Source organism: Echinops telfairi, unplaced genomic scaffold (genome assembly GCF_000313985.2).
Source record: "Echinops telfairi isolate 266 unplaced genomic scaffold, ASM31398v2 ScPeMD7_7467;HRSCAF=8505_1, whole genome shotgun sequence".
NCBI lineage: Eukaryota > Metazoa > Chordata > Mammalia > Afrosoricida > Tenrecidae > Echinops > Echinops telfairi.
The window spans coordinates 27,426,934-27,441,285 of NW_022111368.1; the positions used below are offsets into that span (position 1 = coordinate 27,426,934).

The following is a 14,352-nucleotide window of genomic DNA, read 5'->3' on the forward strand; positions in this document are numbered from 1 at the left end:
CTTTCCCGCGGAGCGTGCCTGAGGTGGAGGGAGACCCGGCTTGGGCAGGGCTTGCTCCACACGCCCACCCCACAACCTCCCAGGCCCCATCCACCTGGGCCCCAAAGGGGTGGGGGCTCACGGTGTAGTAGCTGTCGTCGGCACCCAGTGCCTTCGAGAGGCCGAAGTCACTGATCTTGGCGTAGTGCCGGTTGACCAGCAGGACATTTCGGGCTGCCAGGTCTCGATGCACGAAGTTCTTCTCTTCCAGGTACTTCATCCCCATGGAGACCTGGTGCAGCAGCTCCGCCACGTTGCTGATGGGAATTTCATCCCTGGAAGGAGGGGACGGCAGGGTCACCCCAGAGGAGTAGGTCCAAGGTCCCGAGGAGGCAAACCCCCATGTATCTGACCCAGCTGCCCTTGACCAGGGGACCACGGGCTCAACTGAGGCTTACAAGCCAGGCATGGGGACCCAGCTTGGACAAAACAGGCACACGTCCTTGCTCTCATCCCTTCCCGGGACTCTAAATACCGCCCACTGCTACCCTTCCCAACTTGGGCTTCTGCCTGCATCCACCAGGCTCCCGTGCCCACGGGTCTTCTGGGCTTCTTGGGGGCTCTAGGGCCAGAGCTCAATTCCCCATCATCGCCATCCTCCACACCACCATTGGCACCACTTCCCTGGACTGAATCAATCACCTCCCCCTGGGCCTCTCCTCCACCCAACCCAGGGTCTGTCCTTCAGAGCAGCACCTCCCTCCTCCACTCAGTTTCCTGAGGAGCTCCCCTCACTTACGGTAAAAGGCCAAGTCCTACCTGTAGCCCACAATATCCCTGCCCTGCCCTCCCCTGAGTCCTGCGACTCCTCCCTGCGCCAGCCGCTGTGTCGCTCCCTGCTCCTCCAGGCACCCACACAGGCCTATCTCAGGGCCTCTGCACTGGCCAAGCCCTCCTCCTCCCATCTCCATGGGCTGCCACCCTCAATGACTGACCTGGCCCAGCCCCTTACCCTGCTGGCCCCTTTCCCAGATCCCTCATCTTCCACACACAGTACACTTTATTGGAGGAAGACCATCTCTCGTGTTTCTCTTTCTCAACCAGAATACTAGGCAGGGGAGTCGTCTCTCTTGTGCGCTGAGAACTGAAGGCTGGATGGCCGAGCTGCCCGGATGACAGTGCCCGGCCCTGCCAGCGCGCGTGGCTAGGTGACCCCGTGCCTTGGCGAGGATGGGAATTGTGTCTGTGACCCCGTGCCTTGGCGAGGATGGGAATTGTGTCTGTGAGGGTGCAAGTCTCAGAGGGACACGTTTGAAAATGCCCAGGGGTCAGCAAACCTTTTCTGAAAGGGGCCAGCGAGGATTTTCGCCTTGGCAGGCCACTGCGGTGGTCTCTCTGCCTTTGTAAAACTACCGATTAACTCTCAGGACATACAAGCACAAGCTGGGGGCTGTCGTTGTCAGGACCCGGCTTTGGGGCAAAGACAACCCAGTAAGAGCACCCCAGGAGAGTCCGGTGGTCGTCACCGAGCATGCTTTCCCAGCGCTGTACAAGCAGTAACTCATATCCCCATAAGCGCCCACTGGAGGCAGTCGCCGCCCCCAGCCCCAGCCCTCCAAGTGACAGATGACGAGCCAGGGCACAGACGGAGGAAACCTGCCGTTAGAGCGAGCTGGTGGCAGGGCTGGACCCCAGGCCTAGCACTCAGGCTCCATCCAGTCCGCCCTGCTCACTCTAGACCTGGCACGAGTGTGCGCGTGGGCAGCAGGGCAGGGGCATCCGCCCTGGGGACCCCATGCCTCTCTATCCACACCCGGTCGGAGGGCCCTGCCCGCCCAGGGGCTCACTTCTTCCCGAGCAGGAACTTGTTCAGGGGCCCGCCGCCCGCCATCTCCATGACCAGCATGAGGTCCTCGGCCTGGCAGACGCCGATGAGCCTCACGATGTAGGGGTTGTCCAGCTGGTGCATGATCTGCGCCTCCCGCATCATCTCGTCCTTGTCCGCCTTCTCCGTGCTGTGCTTCAGCACCTTGATGGCCACGTCGATCTGCTTCCTGGCTCGCGCAGACAGGGAGGGTGCACGGTGAGCCCCGCTCGGTCCCGCACCGCCCCCCTGCCCTCCAGCTATTAGTGGAGTGGTGGCTGGCCACAGCACCCACTTCGGGGCCCAGGCGCTCGTTTGCCTGGGCTGTCGGCTGTGGACGGCTCACCCACAGTTCATCTCAGCCCGCTGCCATGGAGTCGATGCCGACCCATTCGGGCAGATTCCAACTGCTCGTGGGGGTTCTGAGGCTGTAACCTCTTACAGAAGCCGGCGGCCCCGTTTTTCTCCCACAGAGCAGCAGGTGGTTTTGAACTGCTGACCTTGGCGGTTAGCAGCCTAACACTCCACCATGCCACGCCCAAGAACGAACAAGGCAGGGGAGCCGACTCTGCAGCGCCCCCGGCATCGGCTGAGGCCTTTGTTGCAACTGAATACAACCGAACCAGTCCCAGGAACCCCGACTGCGTCCCTCACTCTCAGGTGTTGTCTCCCCCCCTCCCCCAACCCCCGCCCCCGCCCCGGGAGCCCTCCCCGTTCATTTTCTTGATTACCGCGCCCGCCCCAGAGCCTGCTTCCTAGGCAAACGGACGTGGGACTGACCGACGGCCGGGCTCCAGCCTAGCCCCCACCCCATGTACACAGGGCGCCGTACTTGCGCATGCGGTAGACGCCCTGGCGCACCGAGCCGAAGTTGCCGCAGCCGAGCTCGATGTCGGCCATGATGAGGTTCTCACGCTTCAGGTAGAGCTTCTTGTCCTTGAGCTCCTCGGGGTCGCTGTAGGGGCTCTCATACACGCTCGTGTCCATGGGCAGCGGGCGCGTTTTCGCTGGGGACGTGGGGCGCCCTGGGCGCACACTCCCAGGTCAGGAGGGGGAGGGGAAGGGCCGCTTCAACCCCCAGCCCCACCCCTACACACACACACACACACACACACACACCTCGGACACGTGTGCACCATGCAGGGCATGCCGCTGGGCATGTGGGTGTGTTTGCAAGTGCTCACACGTGTGCACTCGTTCTCCCCCATGTGTGTATTGTGAAGCCGATGCTGACTCACACAGCAGAACTGCCTTTGTGGGTTCAGACTATACATCTTGGTGGGAGTAGAAAATGGCATCTTTCTCCTGCAGAGGGCCTGGTGGTTTCAAACTGTTGACCTTGCAGTGAGCAGCCCAATGTGTAAGCCACTGTGACTCCACCAGGGCTCCTCGAAGCTGCAGGCGGGGGGGCCCTAAAGGCATGTGCATCTACATCCAGGAGTGCACCCTCTGGGCTGTGCCCATCTTTGTGCCCGTGCGTGTACCTGTACACTCCTGCCCATGTATTTAACATGCAGTCGTGAACACAGGGCGCTGAGGGCAGGTAGCTCTGTGTGCACATGGTGCCATGTGTGCATTAGCTGGCGTGTGTACACGGGTTCACGTGTGTCTGCACATGTGTGCACCTGCCTACATACCTGCCCCTGTCTGCACGTGTGGTGTGCAGCCGTGTGGTGTGCAGCCGGGTGCAGGACTGCGAAGGAAGTAGCTGTGTGTACATGCATGTGAACCAGTTTGCATCTGGAAATGTATTAGAAACACAGACAATGGAAACGTCTGTTTGGTTCCAGTTCCAGCTCCTCCACTGCCTGCCTATGGGGCCTTAGAATACTGCCTGTCCTCCTGGGCCACCCCTTTGTCACTTGTCCAGTGGGGCCATGTCTGTAACGGCTTCAGGAGGAGCGCTGGGAGGCTTCGGGGCTCACGGCACGGGCACGTGCTCAGTAAACGGGTGTCTGCATACACCTCGGTGTGCGTGTACAGTCAGGCACGATGGTGGTGCAGTGTGTACATCTGTAGGTGTGCTGTGTGCACAGGCACTGATCAAGTAAGTAGTCTGCAGATTTGGCTCAACTCACCACCACCCACAACCCTAGAACCCAACCAGGGGCCCCTCTCTTGGCCCAGCACAGGCCACCTCCACTCAGCCAGCTCACCGGGCTCAGGAGTATATCCATCTGCATTAAGGGTGTCCATCCGTCTCTAGGGTTAAAGGTCATGTGGTCAGCAGAGTCAGCTGAGAGACCCTAGCCTCTCTTAGGAGATACATATCCTCTGAGGGACAGTGCCCAGATTTTGCGAGGGGGTGGGGAAGGTTCTGCTCCATAGTAGCTCCCATTCTTTCCCAGCATCCCCCAGACCAGCCCACCCAGCTCCATCCCTAAGTCCCCACCTCTGAGGGTCCTGGTCAACTCACTTGGGTGAACGTGGATGGGTGGGCTGGGAGTGTGGGAGCAGCAACCCCTGGGGGAGCAGAAGGGACAGTGAGGGATGTGTGAGGCCGGGTCTCTCACCCATCTACCCCCACGGCCCCACTCACCGGAGGCGGCGCTGGCACTGGAATTGGGGCAGGCCTCCTTGAGGCAGTAGATGAGCCCATCTGCCTTCAGCTTCAGGTACTCCACCAGCTGTGGGGAGCGAGAGTCAAGGCAGGGCTCCCCCTCTCCCCAGGGGGCTGTGCGCCCAGCATCTCCCCCTGAGCAGGGCGGGTGGTGGCAGCCTACCTGCCAGAGAGTGTCAAACTTCGTCCCCTCAGGAATGCAGTACTTGCCCGCCTTGTCCTGGCTGATGAGGTAGTGGTACACCGTTTTCCCATAGATCAGGGACAGCGCATACGTGCCCTGCTCCTTCCGGGGCCGTAGCCTGAAGTGGGAAGAGGGGTTGGCATTCTCACAGTCACTTGTCCCACTTCTGAGGACCTCAGTCCCCCCCCCCGCCGTGTACTCCCTTGTGTACTGTTTGCTTCACACCCCAGAACCTCATGAAGCAGCAGTCAGGACTGGAGGGGCCAAGGTTGGCTTCCCTGCTCAACTTCCAGGCCCATGGGTGACAGTCAGTATTGGAGGAGGAGGAGAGGGACATAAGTGTTCCTAGGGAAGCACACGTCCAAGGCCAGAGGAAATACTGGCCGTCACAGCAGACACCCGTCCTGCACAGACACTCAGCCACCCACAGGTGCATACTCAGCCATTCCCTGCTATCCCCCACCCAATGTCAGATACGGCACCATCTGGGAAAGACACAGCCACCCACAGGGGATACCTGGTCTTTCTAACTAGGTGCTCAACCACCTATCGCCAGACACTCAGCATTCCCTGGAGGGCCCTGAATCACCCACAGTCAGACCACGGGAGAATGGTGGGCCATCTGCCACAGATGCAGAGTGACTCACAAGGGGACACACAGCCTCCTGCAGGAGGCCTTGAAACTGTTCCCCCAGGGGAGAGATGGTCCTTTCCCCATAGACACCACCCAGGTCAGCACGGACCCCATGCCTAGATCATGGGGAACATGTGTGCAAATGACAAGTCACCGCACATCACGGGAGGCTAACACCAACCAGGAGACTGGGTCTTGACTGCCCTCTCCTGGAAATGTCTTAAAATATATACCAGGGGGCTTCACAAAGCTTATGGAAAAAGTAGCAATGAACAGATCGCAGACTTGTCCCACGAGCTTTTCTGAAGCCTCCACATAAGCCAATCGTTCATGCCTGTGCTGGGAATCATGCCCCACCAAGACGGCACCCTTGTGCTGTACAACATAACACACACACACACACACACACACACACACACACGCACACACACACACACGCGCGCGCGGGCAGACACCACCTGGGTCGGACACCAGACCCTGACTTGCCACAGGGAAACCAGTCACATCTCTCACGAGACAGGTCTGCCTTGAGTCACTGGCATGGGTTTCCAGGACTACGTATGGATTTCCAACCAAGCAGTGAGGGGCAATTGGTCTGGGGTACCAGAGCCGGAGGGGTTTGCAGGCAGCGGTCTAATCTCCCCAAAGGTGGCGGGCTAAGTTAAGTGGAGCTGGTTGGCAGTGAGCAGCAGGAAATAGCCATTGGGGCGGCACAGGGGCAGACACTGGACAAGAGCCAGTCACCGGACACTCTATGGGGCAAGCACATAGTGGCAAACCAGACAGAAGCCAACTTTGCAACTGGGCCATTTGCTAAGCTGAAAAACTGAGATGTGCCCCCTAAATCACCAGGCTGGCCCTGAGTGCAGGACCAAAGGGTGGCGGAAGCTATCCCACCCATTCCTGCACAGCACAATCCCCAGAGCACAGTGCAGTGAGTCACAGCAGTCCCAGGCCAGACCCCGGCCCTCGGAGGGAAACCGGTTGAAGTAGAAAACTGGGGTGGGGATAATAGGGCGTGTCGAAGGGCAAGGAAGAGAACCCCACAACCAGCAGAGAGAAGCAAGTGCCCCGCTCGGCATCATCCTTCACAGGAGTAACCGGAGAGATGGGCTGGCCTGGAGATATGACCACTAAAGACAAATTCTTTTCTCTTGAGAACTGAAGACACCTCTTACAAGGGTCAAAACCTAAAGTCAGAAGCTGGTAACACCCAGCTACCCATCAGCAAATGCGTAGGTTTGTTGTGTTTTTTAAGAAAATTAAAAATGGGTACATACAACATCTGGCAGCTCTTCCGGTCAATAGGTGGGACCTACTTCTCTTTCTCCGGGAGTCCAGCTTGACTTACTTTGATCAGTAAGACAGTAGCAACAAAGCACAAGCAGAGGCTTACACAGCATCTGTGCCCGGCCAGGGCCTCTCCTACTCTTACCTGCGCATGGGTCCAAGGTCACCTATGGGACCTGTGGGTGGGTCCAAGGTCACCTAGGGGAAAAGCCACTTGGAGAAGGACCAGGGCACCCAGTAGGCTGACTCCAGGCACAGGGGTGGCATCCCCTCAAGCAAAGCCACCTGAACTTGGCGAAATCCCCCAACTGAACTCAGTGTAGACTGCCGAGCCACAGACTCAAGAGCTTTAAAAAGTGCCTGTTATTGGCTTCAAACACCAAAGGCAGGGAGAAAAATCAATGAGGGTGGCGCATGATGGGGATTCAATGCCCATTTCTAGACAACTGGACATACCTTGCAGAGGGGTAGTGGGGAGATGAGTCACTTAGGGTTCAGTATAACAATAATGAAACCCACAACCTTCCTCTAGTTCTTAAACGCTTCCTCCCCCCAACTACCAGGACCCCAATTCTGCCTTGCAGATCTGGCTAGACCAGAGGATGCACAGCGGTACAGATGGGAATTGGAAACACAGGGAATCTAGGACAGATGAACCACACAGGACAGTGGCGATACCAGGAGGGAAGGGGGCGTATAGAAAGGGGGAATTGATCACAGAGAGCTACATATAACCTCCTCTCTGGGGGATGGGCAACAGAGAGGTAGGTGAAAGGAGATGCTGGGCAGTGTAATATAAGATATAATAATAATTTATAAATTATCAAGGGTGCATGGGGGAGGGGAGCAGAGGAAGGGGAGGAGGGGGAAGGAAAATGAGCTGATTCCGGGAACCCAAGAGGCAAGCGAATTTTGGGAATGATGAGGGCAACAAATGTATAGATGTGCTCTACACAATTGATCTATGTATTGTGATGAATTGTATGAGCCCCAATAAATTGATTTTTTTTTAAAGTGCCCGTTATTTTCACTCACTACAATTTAGGAGAGTGTGTTCCCCAGCACAGGCTAAGTAATACACTCCCTGGGGTGTTGGGGCAGGGCAGAGGGGATACGTGAGCTCCTGGAAACGCAGCCACTAATTCCTGACACTAACCACACAAGCAAAGATACAGAGGGTGTGGATAACTGTATGTATTTCACCGCCAAACAAACACCAGCGGGATTCTTCTTCTCTCAGCAGACAGTTACGTCTCAGCCCATCCCGGACTCTGCTCCGTTAGGTAGAAAGTTTGCACGTGCTTCCTTTTGGCAGTGCGATTCTTTGTCAAACATCATCTTACTCGGAGCCGTTGGTGTGAGCAGGATGAAGCAGCGCTACTGCTCCGGCTGACACCAGGGTGGGGTGCAAAATCCCATCTTCGCAACCACCCACGCATTCTGCCACCACCCTGAATCCTCGGATACTTTCAGGGGCCTTGGGGAATCTGGGGAACACTTTTAAAACCATTGGAATGACAGAATCATTAACTGTATGTATGCAAGCGCTGGGGGAGGAAGAGAGACAGCCAGCGGGGAGGAGCAGAGGGGAAGGAGGAGAAGGAGGTGGGGAAGAAGAGGAGGGGAAGGAGGAAGAGGAGGCGGAGAAGGAGGAGGAAGGGGAAGAGAAGGAGGAGAAGGGAAAACGCACCTAGAAGAGAAAGCCTGCATTAAGAAGAGGCTACAGGAAGCGCTTGCGATGAAGTCAGAGAAGGAAATCTAGCCTGCACCAACAATGAAATGACTTTTGATGAAGGGAAGCAGGGATGCCAGGAGACCTCCCCTGCTCTGTCTGCATAAGCCAGTGAGATGCAGGACCCCTGACTAGTAACGTCTCAGTGTCGCCCCCAAGAGGAGGAGTCTGTGGACAGAGATGGGTGACATCTGAACAAGTGCCCCGTGTGCTAGAAGGGCTCTCTCCAGGGGCACCAGGTGCCGGAGCTGCCCGAAGCTTACAGTCCAAAAGGAAACGACAGCCCAGACACCCATCACCTTCACGGTGCCCTCCTTAGTCCAGTCCTAATACAGACTGCTGGCAAAACCGCTGCCCTGAGCCCTTGGGTAGTGTCCTCCCGATCCGTGAAGTTAGGTTTGGCCATGTGCCTGCTTTAGACAACGGGTGTCACTAACCAAATTACACAGCAGAGACTTAAGCAGCACATGAGTTGGCATTCGCCTTCTCTGACTACTCCTGACAAGTCTGAAACCACCACCACTTGCGCCTCCATGACTGTAGGACACACGGAGCCACTAGTCACCCAGGTGCGTGTGGCCACCCCACCCCGTCAGTCCCAGCCCAACTGGCCCAAACCTGAAGACCTGCGCACAACATTGAGAAAGAAACCCCCTGTCGTGGTGAGCGTACGTGGCAAAGGCTAAGTGATGCACATGCAGAGCCGGGTTTGCCCCGTGAGAGAAAGCAGCCCCACCTTATAAAGTGGTTCTAAAGCTGCCCCTGCAGCGGAACATGACCTGTCACACGCTTCCCTTCCAGGCATTCGCTCAGAGGCGTTGGAAAGTTCACTGCAGAGGCTAAAATCTGCCTGCAGAAGTGAAAGATGATTTAACAGCTGACAGCAGAATGGGGGATGGGGGTGGCGGCTCTTGAAGGAGCCTCACAGACCATCTGTCACACATGCGTGACCTCCCACGGGTGGAGAAAATAAAGAAAAATGGATCCGCTCCCACAAATGGGTTGGCCCCAGGGGAGGGAGCAGTTCTAAGGGCAAGAGGAAGGATTCAGCAGGCAGGAACTCGGGCTGAGAAGCACCCATGGGAACAGAGGCCCTGGGAAGTCACAGACATCCCAGGAAGGACACTGGACTTCGGGCAGGCCAGGGGAGAAAGGCAGGCGTGACATCACGTTCCTCCGTGTCTTGATGGCGGAGTGATCTCAGCTGAGCCCGTGTCCAGAAAGTCCCAGTCCCAGACATGGCCCTCACACCGCAGGGTTCTCCCAAGAGCTCTAGAGAAATTCTTTTACCATTAAAAAACGAAAACCAGAAAGCTTACAGTCACATGGCCCAGCTCAGGCTCAAACACACACACATGCACCCACATACAACTACAGCTGGTGCTGTCAGACATGCCTTGGGCTGCTAGCCACAAGGTTGGCAGTTCAAACCCAGCCACTTGGAGGGAGAAATGTGAGGCTGTCTCCTCCCTGGAAGATATGCCACTTTGGAAGCTCTGTTTCATGTTGCTGGGAGACAGAACCCACTGATGGCAGTGGGTTTGATTCGGGGGTTGTATATGCATTGCACTATCACTCTGTTGTGAGCTGCCACCGAGTCAGCCCCTACTCGTGGTGACCCCATGCACAATAGCATGAGACCATTGTGATGTTCAGAAGTAGATCGCCAGGCCTTCTTCCTAGTCCATCTGAGTCCTGATGTTCCGCTGAAACCTGTTCAGCACAATAGAAATGTGCAGGCTTCCACTGACAGATGAGTGGGGCTGTGCGAGAGGTGTGCTGCTGAGAATCAACCCAGGTCTCCTACATGGAAGGCGAGAATGTTGTCATGGGGCCATCACTGCCTGTTCTATCCCACACACAGTAATTCACAAAGTCCTGACAACAAATCTCCTGTCAACTTGCAAAGGGGTGGTCTAGCCTGTCAATCAAGTCGCAGCTTGATGACCTCATTTGGAGGCACGACTGAGATAAATACTGATCGGAGGCTAAATACACACTCCACTCTCAGCTTTGTCTTCCTGCTGACAAGCCACACGGAGCTACATTGATGGAACCAGAACTCTGGAGCTGGCGCAGCCATCTGGAGAACCACACCAGCACTGAGATACTTGCACTGCCGCTGGATCCACAAGACTCTCCACCCACTGGCTTGTGGTCTTCCTGCATTCGGCATCATCGCATGTGTTTCGTGAGGCTGACGAGGATTGTTAGATTGGTCTCGGACATATGGGCTAATATCAGACTTGTGGATGTTTGGGATGGGCTGGGATGTTTTCTCAAGATTCAATTGCTCTTGTATATAAAGCTCTTATACATATATGAGTGTCTATGAATTTGTTTCTCTAGTCAACCCAGACTAACACACCCATTTTCAGGAAGGCAATCCAAAATTACAACCCGCCGCGTGTACACCTAAAGACTGCTTACCACCACCTGATATGCAGTTTTATTGATGCATCAATTTTATTGGTTTGTTTACCTGTGTCACCAGGCAGGCATTTGTGTCTGTTTTGTTCGCTGCTGGGTCCTCAGTGCCTGACACACAATAGGTATCCAAGAAACACTTCTTTTGCATCGATGAGTTCACATTGAAAGAGGAAATGGAGGCAAGGAAAAGTTCCACTACTTGCCCAAGGTCTGAAGTCAGTACAGGGCAGAAGCCAGATGCCAACCACTACCACTACTTTTTCCATGAGAATTCCTTTCTCGCTCAAAAAGCTCACTGCCGGGGAGTCGATTCTGACTCAGCAATTGTATAGCTCGGAGTAGAACTGACCCCTGTGGGTTTCCAAGACAGTAACTATTTACAGAAGCAGAAAGCCTCGCTTTCTCCCTTGGAGCAGCTGGAGGTTTCGAACTGCCAACCTTGCAGTCAGCAGCCCAACGCGTAGTCATCGCTCTGCACACACATCAAAGTACATCTTTATCCACAGGCACATCCCTGCACACTCAGCTCTATCCCAGTCCCCCCCAAACCCAGGTTTCAACCCCTACGTACAGGAACTTGCCGTCTGTCTGCGTGCCCGAGTAGAGTTTGCGTTCGGCCTCTTCGCGAGTCAGAGTGTGGTGGTACCAGGGCATCCGTTCGTGGGCCGTGGTGGCGATGAGCTTCTCCACCTGGGGGGCCTGGCTGAGGATGGCCTGCTCCAGCGCCTCGCCCTGGGGAAGGAAGCAGGGTGCCAGGCAGCCAAATGGGCAGCCACAGCACCCTCTACCCAGATCCTGGGCTCTCCGAATCGCAGGGTCCCCATGAGACACCTCCCACCCCCTCCACACACCTAAGAGTATCTCTGGCAGGTTGTTGGAACAGCCCCCACAATCTCCATTCAGGCCATGGTCACTCACGCCCCCCCACCGGAGCCCCCACCTTCCTTCCATCCCGGCCGCAAGGGCATCCCAGCTTCCAAGCCTAATGTGGGCAGTCAAGCACCAGGTGTACTGCCCCGGTGGACGGCCCCATTCCAGGTCATCGCACCCTATCAGACCCACCTCCAGCCCAAGTCACAACACCCACCCACCCCATCCCTGTGCACCCCTCGGCCTTCTGGTCTAGCGTGGGAGTCCACTGCAGCACATGGCTCAGGGTGGGGAAGAGGACCTGGCACCACTTCCATCACTGTGCCCTTGCCCCCACGGGGTCCTCCCAGATGCTGCCCGCACCCAGAGCCCCATTCCTTCAGCTCGCAGGCCAGGAACACCTTAGAACCGCCCAGGCTGGGGAAGATCATCTCCTTCATCACCCCACCCTCACCCCAGCCGCCTCCACTCCTCGGCCCCGCCCCCTGTGCGTGGCCCCGCCCACCCCGTACGTCACCCCGCCCCGCCCCGTCCCGTCGTGCGGCCTCACCTCCAGCTTCCACGTCTGACGGACGTAGTCACGCACCATGGCGTCGCGCAGACAGTCGAAGACCCCGGCCTGAGGCTCGAGGCCCGGCGGCCGGTTGCACGGTTTGCGCAGGTTGCAGGGCAGCCCGTCCGGGTCGCGCGAGTAGAACTCGCAGAGCTCGGCGGGGCCGCAGTGCGCCTTGCCGCCCGCGATGGCGTAGGTGCCGTTGAGCTGGCGCTCGATGGGGAAGTGGTGGAAGCGCACTTCGTGCACGAGCGAGAGCACGTAGCCGCCCAGCGAGCGCAGGCACTGGCGCAGCAGGAAGAGCCCGTCGGCCATGCCCGCCAGCTTCAGGTGGTCCTCGGCCTCGGCGCGCGAGATGCTGCCGTAGAAGAAGGGCAGGTGCGCCGCGGGGTCAGGCATGGCCCTCTCCGCCTGGCACTGGTCGCGTGGCCTTGCGAGGCGCCTGTGGGTTCAGTGGAGGGGGTGGGGGGTTGGGGTACATCAGAGCCTCCGCTGAACCGGGCCCACTGGGCCCAGCAATAACACGATCTGTGCGGTGGAGATCCTGTTCTGTGCCAGTCAACTTGGAGAGGAGCCTCAGCCTGCTGTCCTCCCATGGGGAAGCCCCGTACCCGCCTCGGACCTTGTGTGGGGTGCCAAGACACCTCCACAGATGGCCACACCCAGAACCATTCCTTTCCCAAACACCGTGTTGAATTCTAACTGCATTTCAGGCCCAGCCAAACCCAAAACCCCACCGCCATCGAGCTGTAAATCTTCACGGACTTCATCTTTCTCCTGCTGAGTGGCAGGTGGGAAACCCCAACCCTGCAGTTAATAATCCACTGCCTACCACACAACGTTGCAGACTCCCAGGACTGAGAATGTGGACGCTAAGACGGCGATGGCCAGTGAGCCTGAAGACAACACTCTTACGTGAATGGGTGTGAAAAACAAGGAAAGAGACTAAAATAACAATGACAGGTTGAGGTTCAGAATTATAAAAGAAATACGAGGCTGCTGTTCAGCTGGAGTCTTAAGGGGTATTAAAAACTCATCAGCTTCCTCTTAGGGGAAAAAAAACCCCAAAACTATTGGTCTCCCTGTCCGGAGGACAACAGAATGAAGAAAACTGAAGACCCATGGTAACCGTCCCTTGAACACCAGCCTCCTCAACCTTGAGGCCAGAAGAATTAGATGGTACCCAGGTACCAATCCCCATTACTCTGAAAGGGATCACATTAGATAAATCTTGAGTAGAGGGCAAGAGAAATGTAGTACAAAATGTAGCACAAAACTCAAATCCAGGAAAAGGGGAAAGAAGCACATAGTCACAACAATCAATGCAAAAGGCATCCACTAGCATCCAACACCCATTCCTGGTAAAAAAAACTCTCCTCAAAATAGGAGTAAAAGGAAAATTTCTCCTGCAATTAAGGGTATATATGCAAGATCAACAGGCAACATTATTCTCAACGGAGACTGAAAATATTCCTCTTGCAAATAGGAACCAGACAAGGCCTAACACCACTAATTCAACAAAGTGCTTGTAATTTCCAGTCTGGGCAACAAGGCAAGAAAATGAATCTAAAGGCATCTAATTGATAAAGAATAGGTAAAACTATCCCCATGTGCATGTGTTATGACTCTCTATACAGAAAACCCAGAGACTCAGTAAGATAATTATGGAAACTAATAGCAAAATTCATCAAAGTGACAGGTTCTAGAATCAACATTAAAAAATTCAGTCAAATTCCTTTACACCAACAGACAGAACTTTGAAAAGAAAATAAGACCCCCAAAACACACACATTTATAAGAGCGACTAAACGTACAAGGTGGCACCCCAAAAAAAACACACCCCAATACTTATTTGGGGGGTTTTTTGGCGTGAGGGGGAGAGTGCATTTGGAGTTCATTCCACCAGGTCAGACTGTTAATCAAGATTTCTATTTAGAGGTTCTCAAAAGATTGCGTAGCAGTGTGTGACAAAAAAGGCCTCACGCAGCCATCTGCGTGCACCAGTTTTTGCAAAGAACAGCATGCCTTTCTTGCCCCGAGCACCATACTCACCTGACCTCACTCTGTGCGGCTTTTTGTTCCTGCTTATGAAGAATTACATGAAAGGACAGCAAGCTGACGACGTAGAAGAGGTGAACACGTGAAGAAAAACATGAGGGAGGTGCTGTCAGCCATAAAAACAGATGAGTTTGGAAAATGTTTCCAAGAATGGAATCACAGATTTGACTAATGTATTAAGGTAATAGTCCTTTGAAG

The 14,352-nt window shown here is 55.5% G+C and overlaps 1 protein-coding gene across 2 annotated transcripts in view; it reads right to left on the reverse strand.

Annotated features, from left to right (window-relative positions):
• Nucleotides 1–12,495, reverse strand: part of LOC101641301 (tyrosine-protein kinase ZAP-70) — a 14,519-nt gene extending 2,024 nt beyond the window's left edge. Inside the window, exons 1-10 of one of the 2 annotated variants that reach the window (XM_045283977.1) lie at nt 12,094–12,495; nt 11,245–11,405; nt 4,567–4,705; nt 4,383–4,470; nt 4,260–4,306; nt 4,000–4,045; nt 3,774–3,782; nt 2,676–2,850; nt 1,827–2,033; nt 122–314 (exon numbers count right to left, since the gene is read on the reverse strand). In XM_045283977.1, coding sequence (XP_045139912.1) covers nt 122–314; nt 1,827–2,033; nt 2,676–2,850; nt 3,774–3,782; nt 4,000–4,045; nt 4,260–4,306; nt 4,383–4,470; nt 4,567–4,705; nt 11,245–11,405; nt 12,094–12,495 — 1,467 coding nt within the window. Of the gene's footprint in view, nt 1–121; nt 315–1,826; nt 2,034–2,675; nt 2,869–3,773; nt 3,783–3,999; nt 4,046–4,259; nt 4,307–4,382; nt 4,471–4,566; nt 4,706–11,244; nt 11,406–12,093 lie in introns of both variants that reach the window. The other variant, XM_013005126.3, reaches the window with a different exon arrangement.
• Between the last annotated feature and the right edge of the window lie 1,857 nt (nt 12,496–14,352).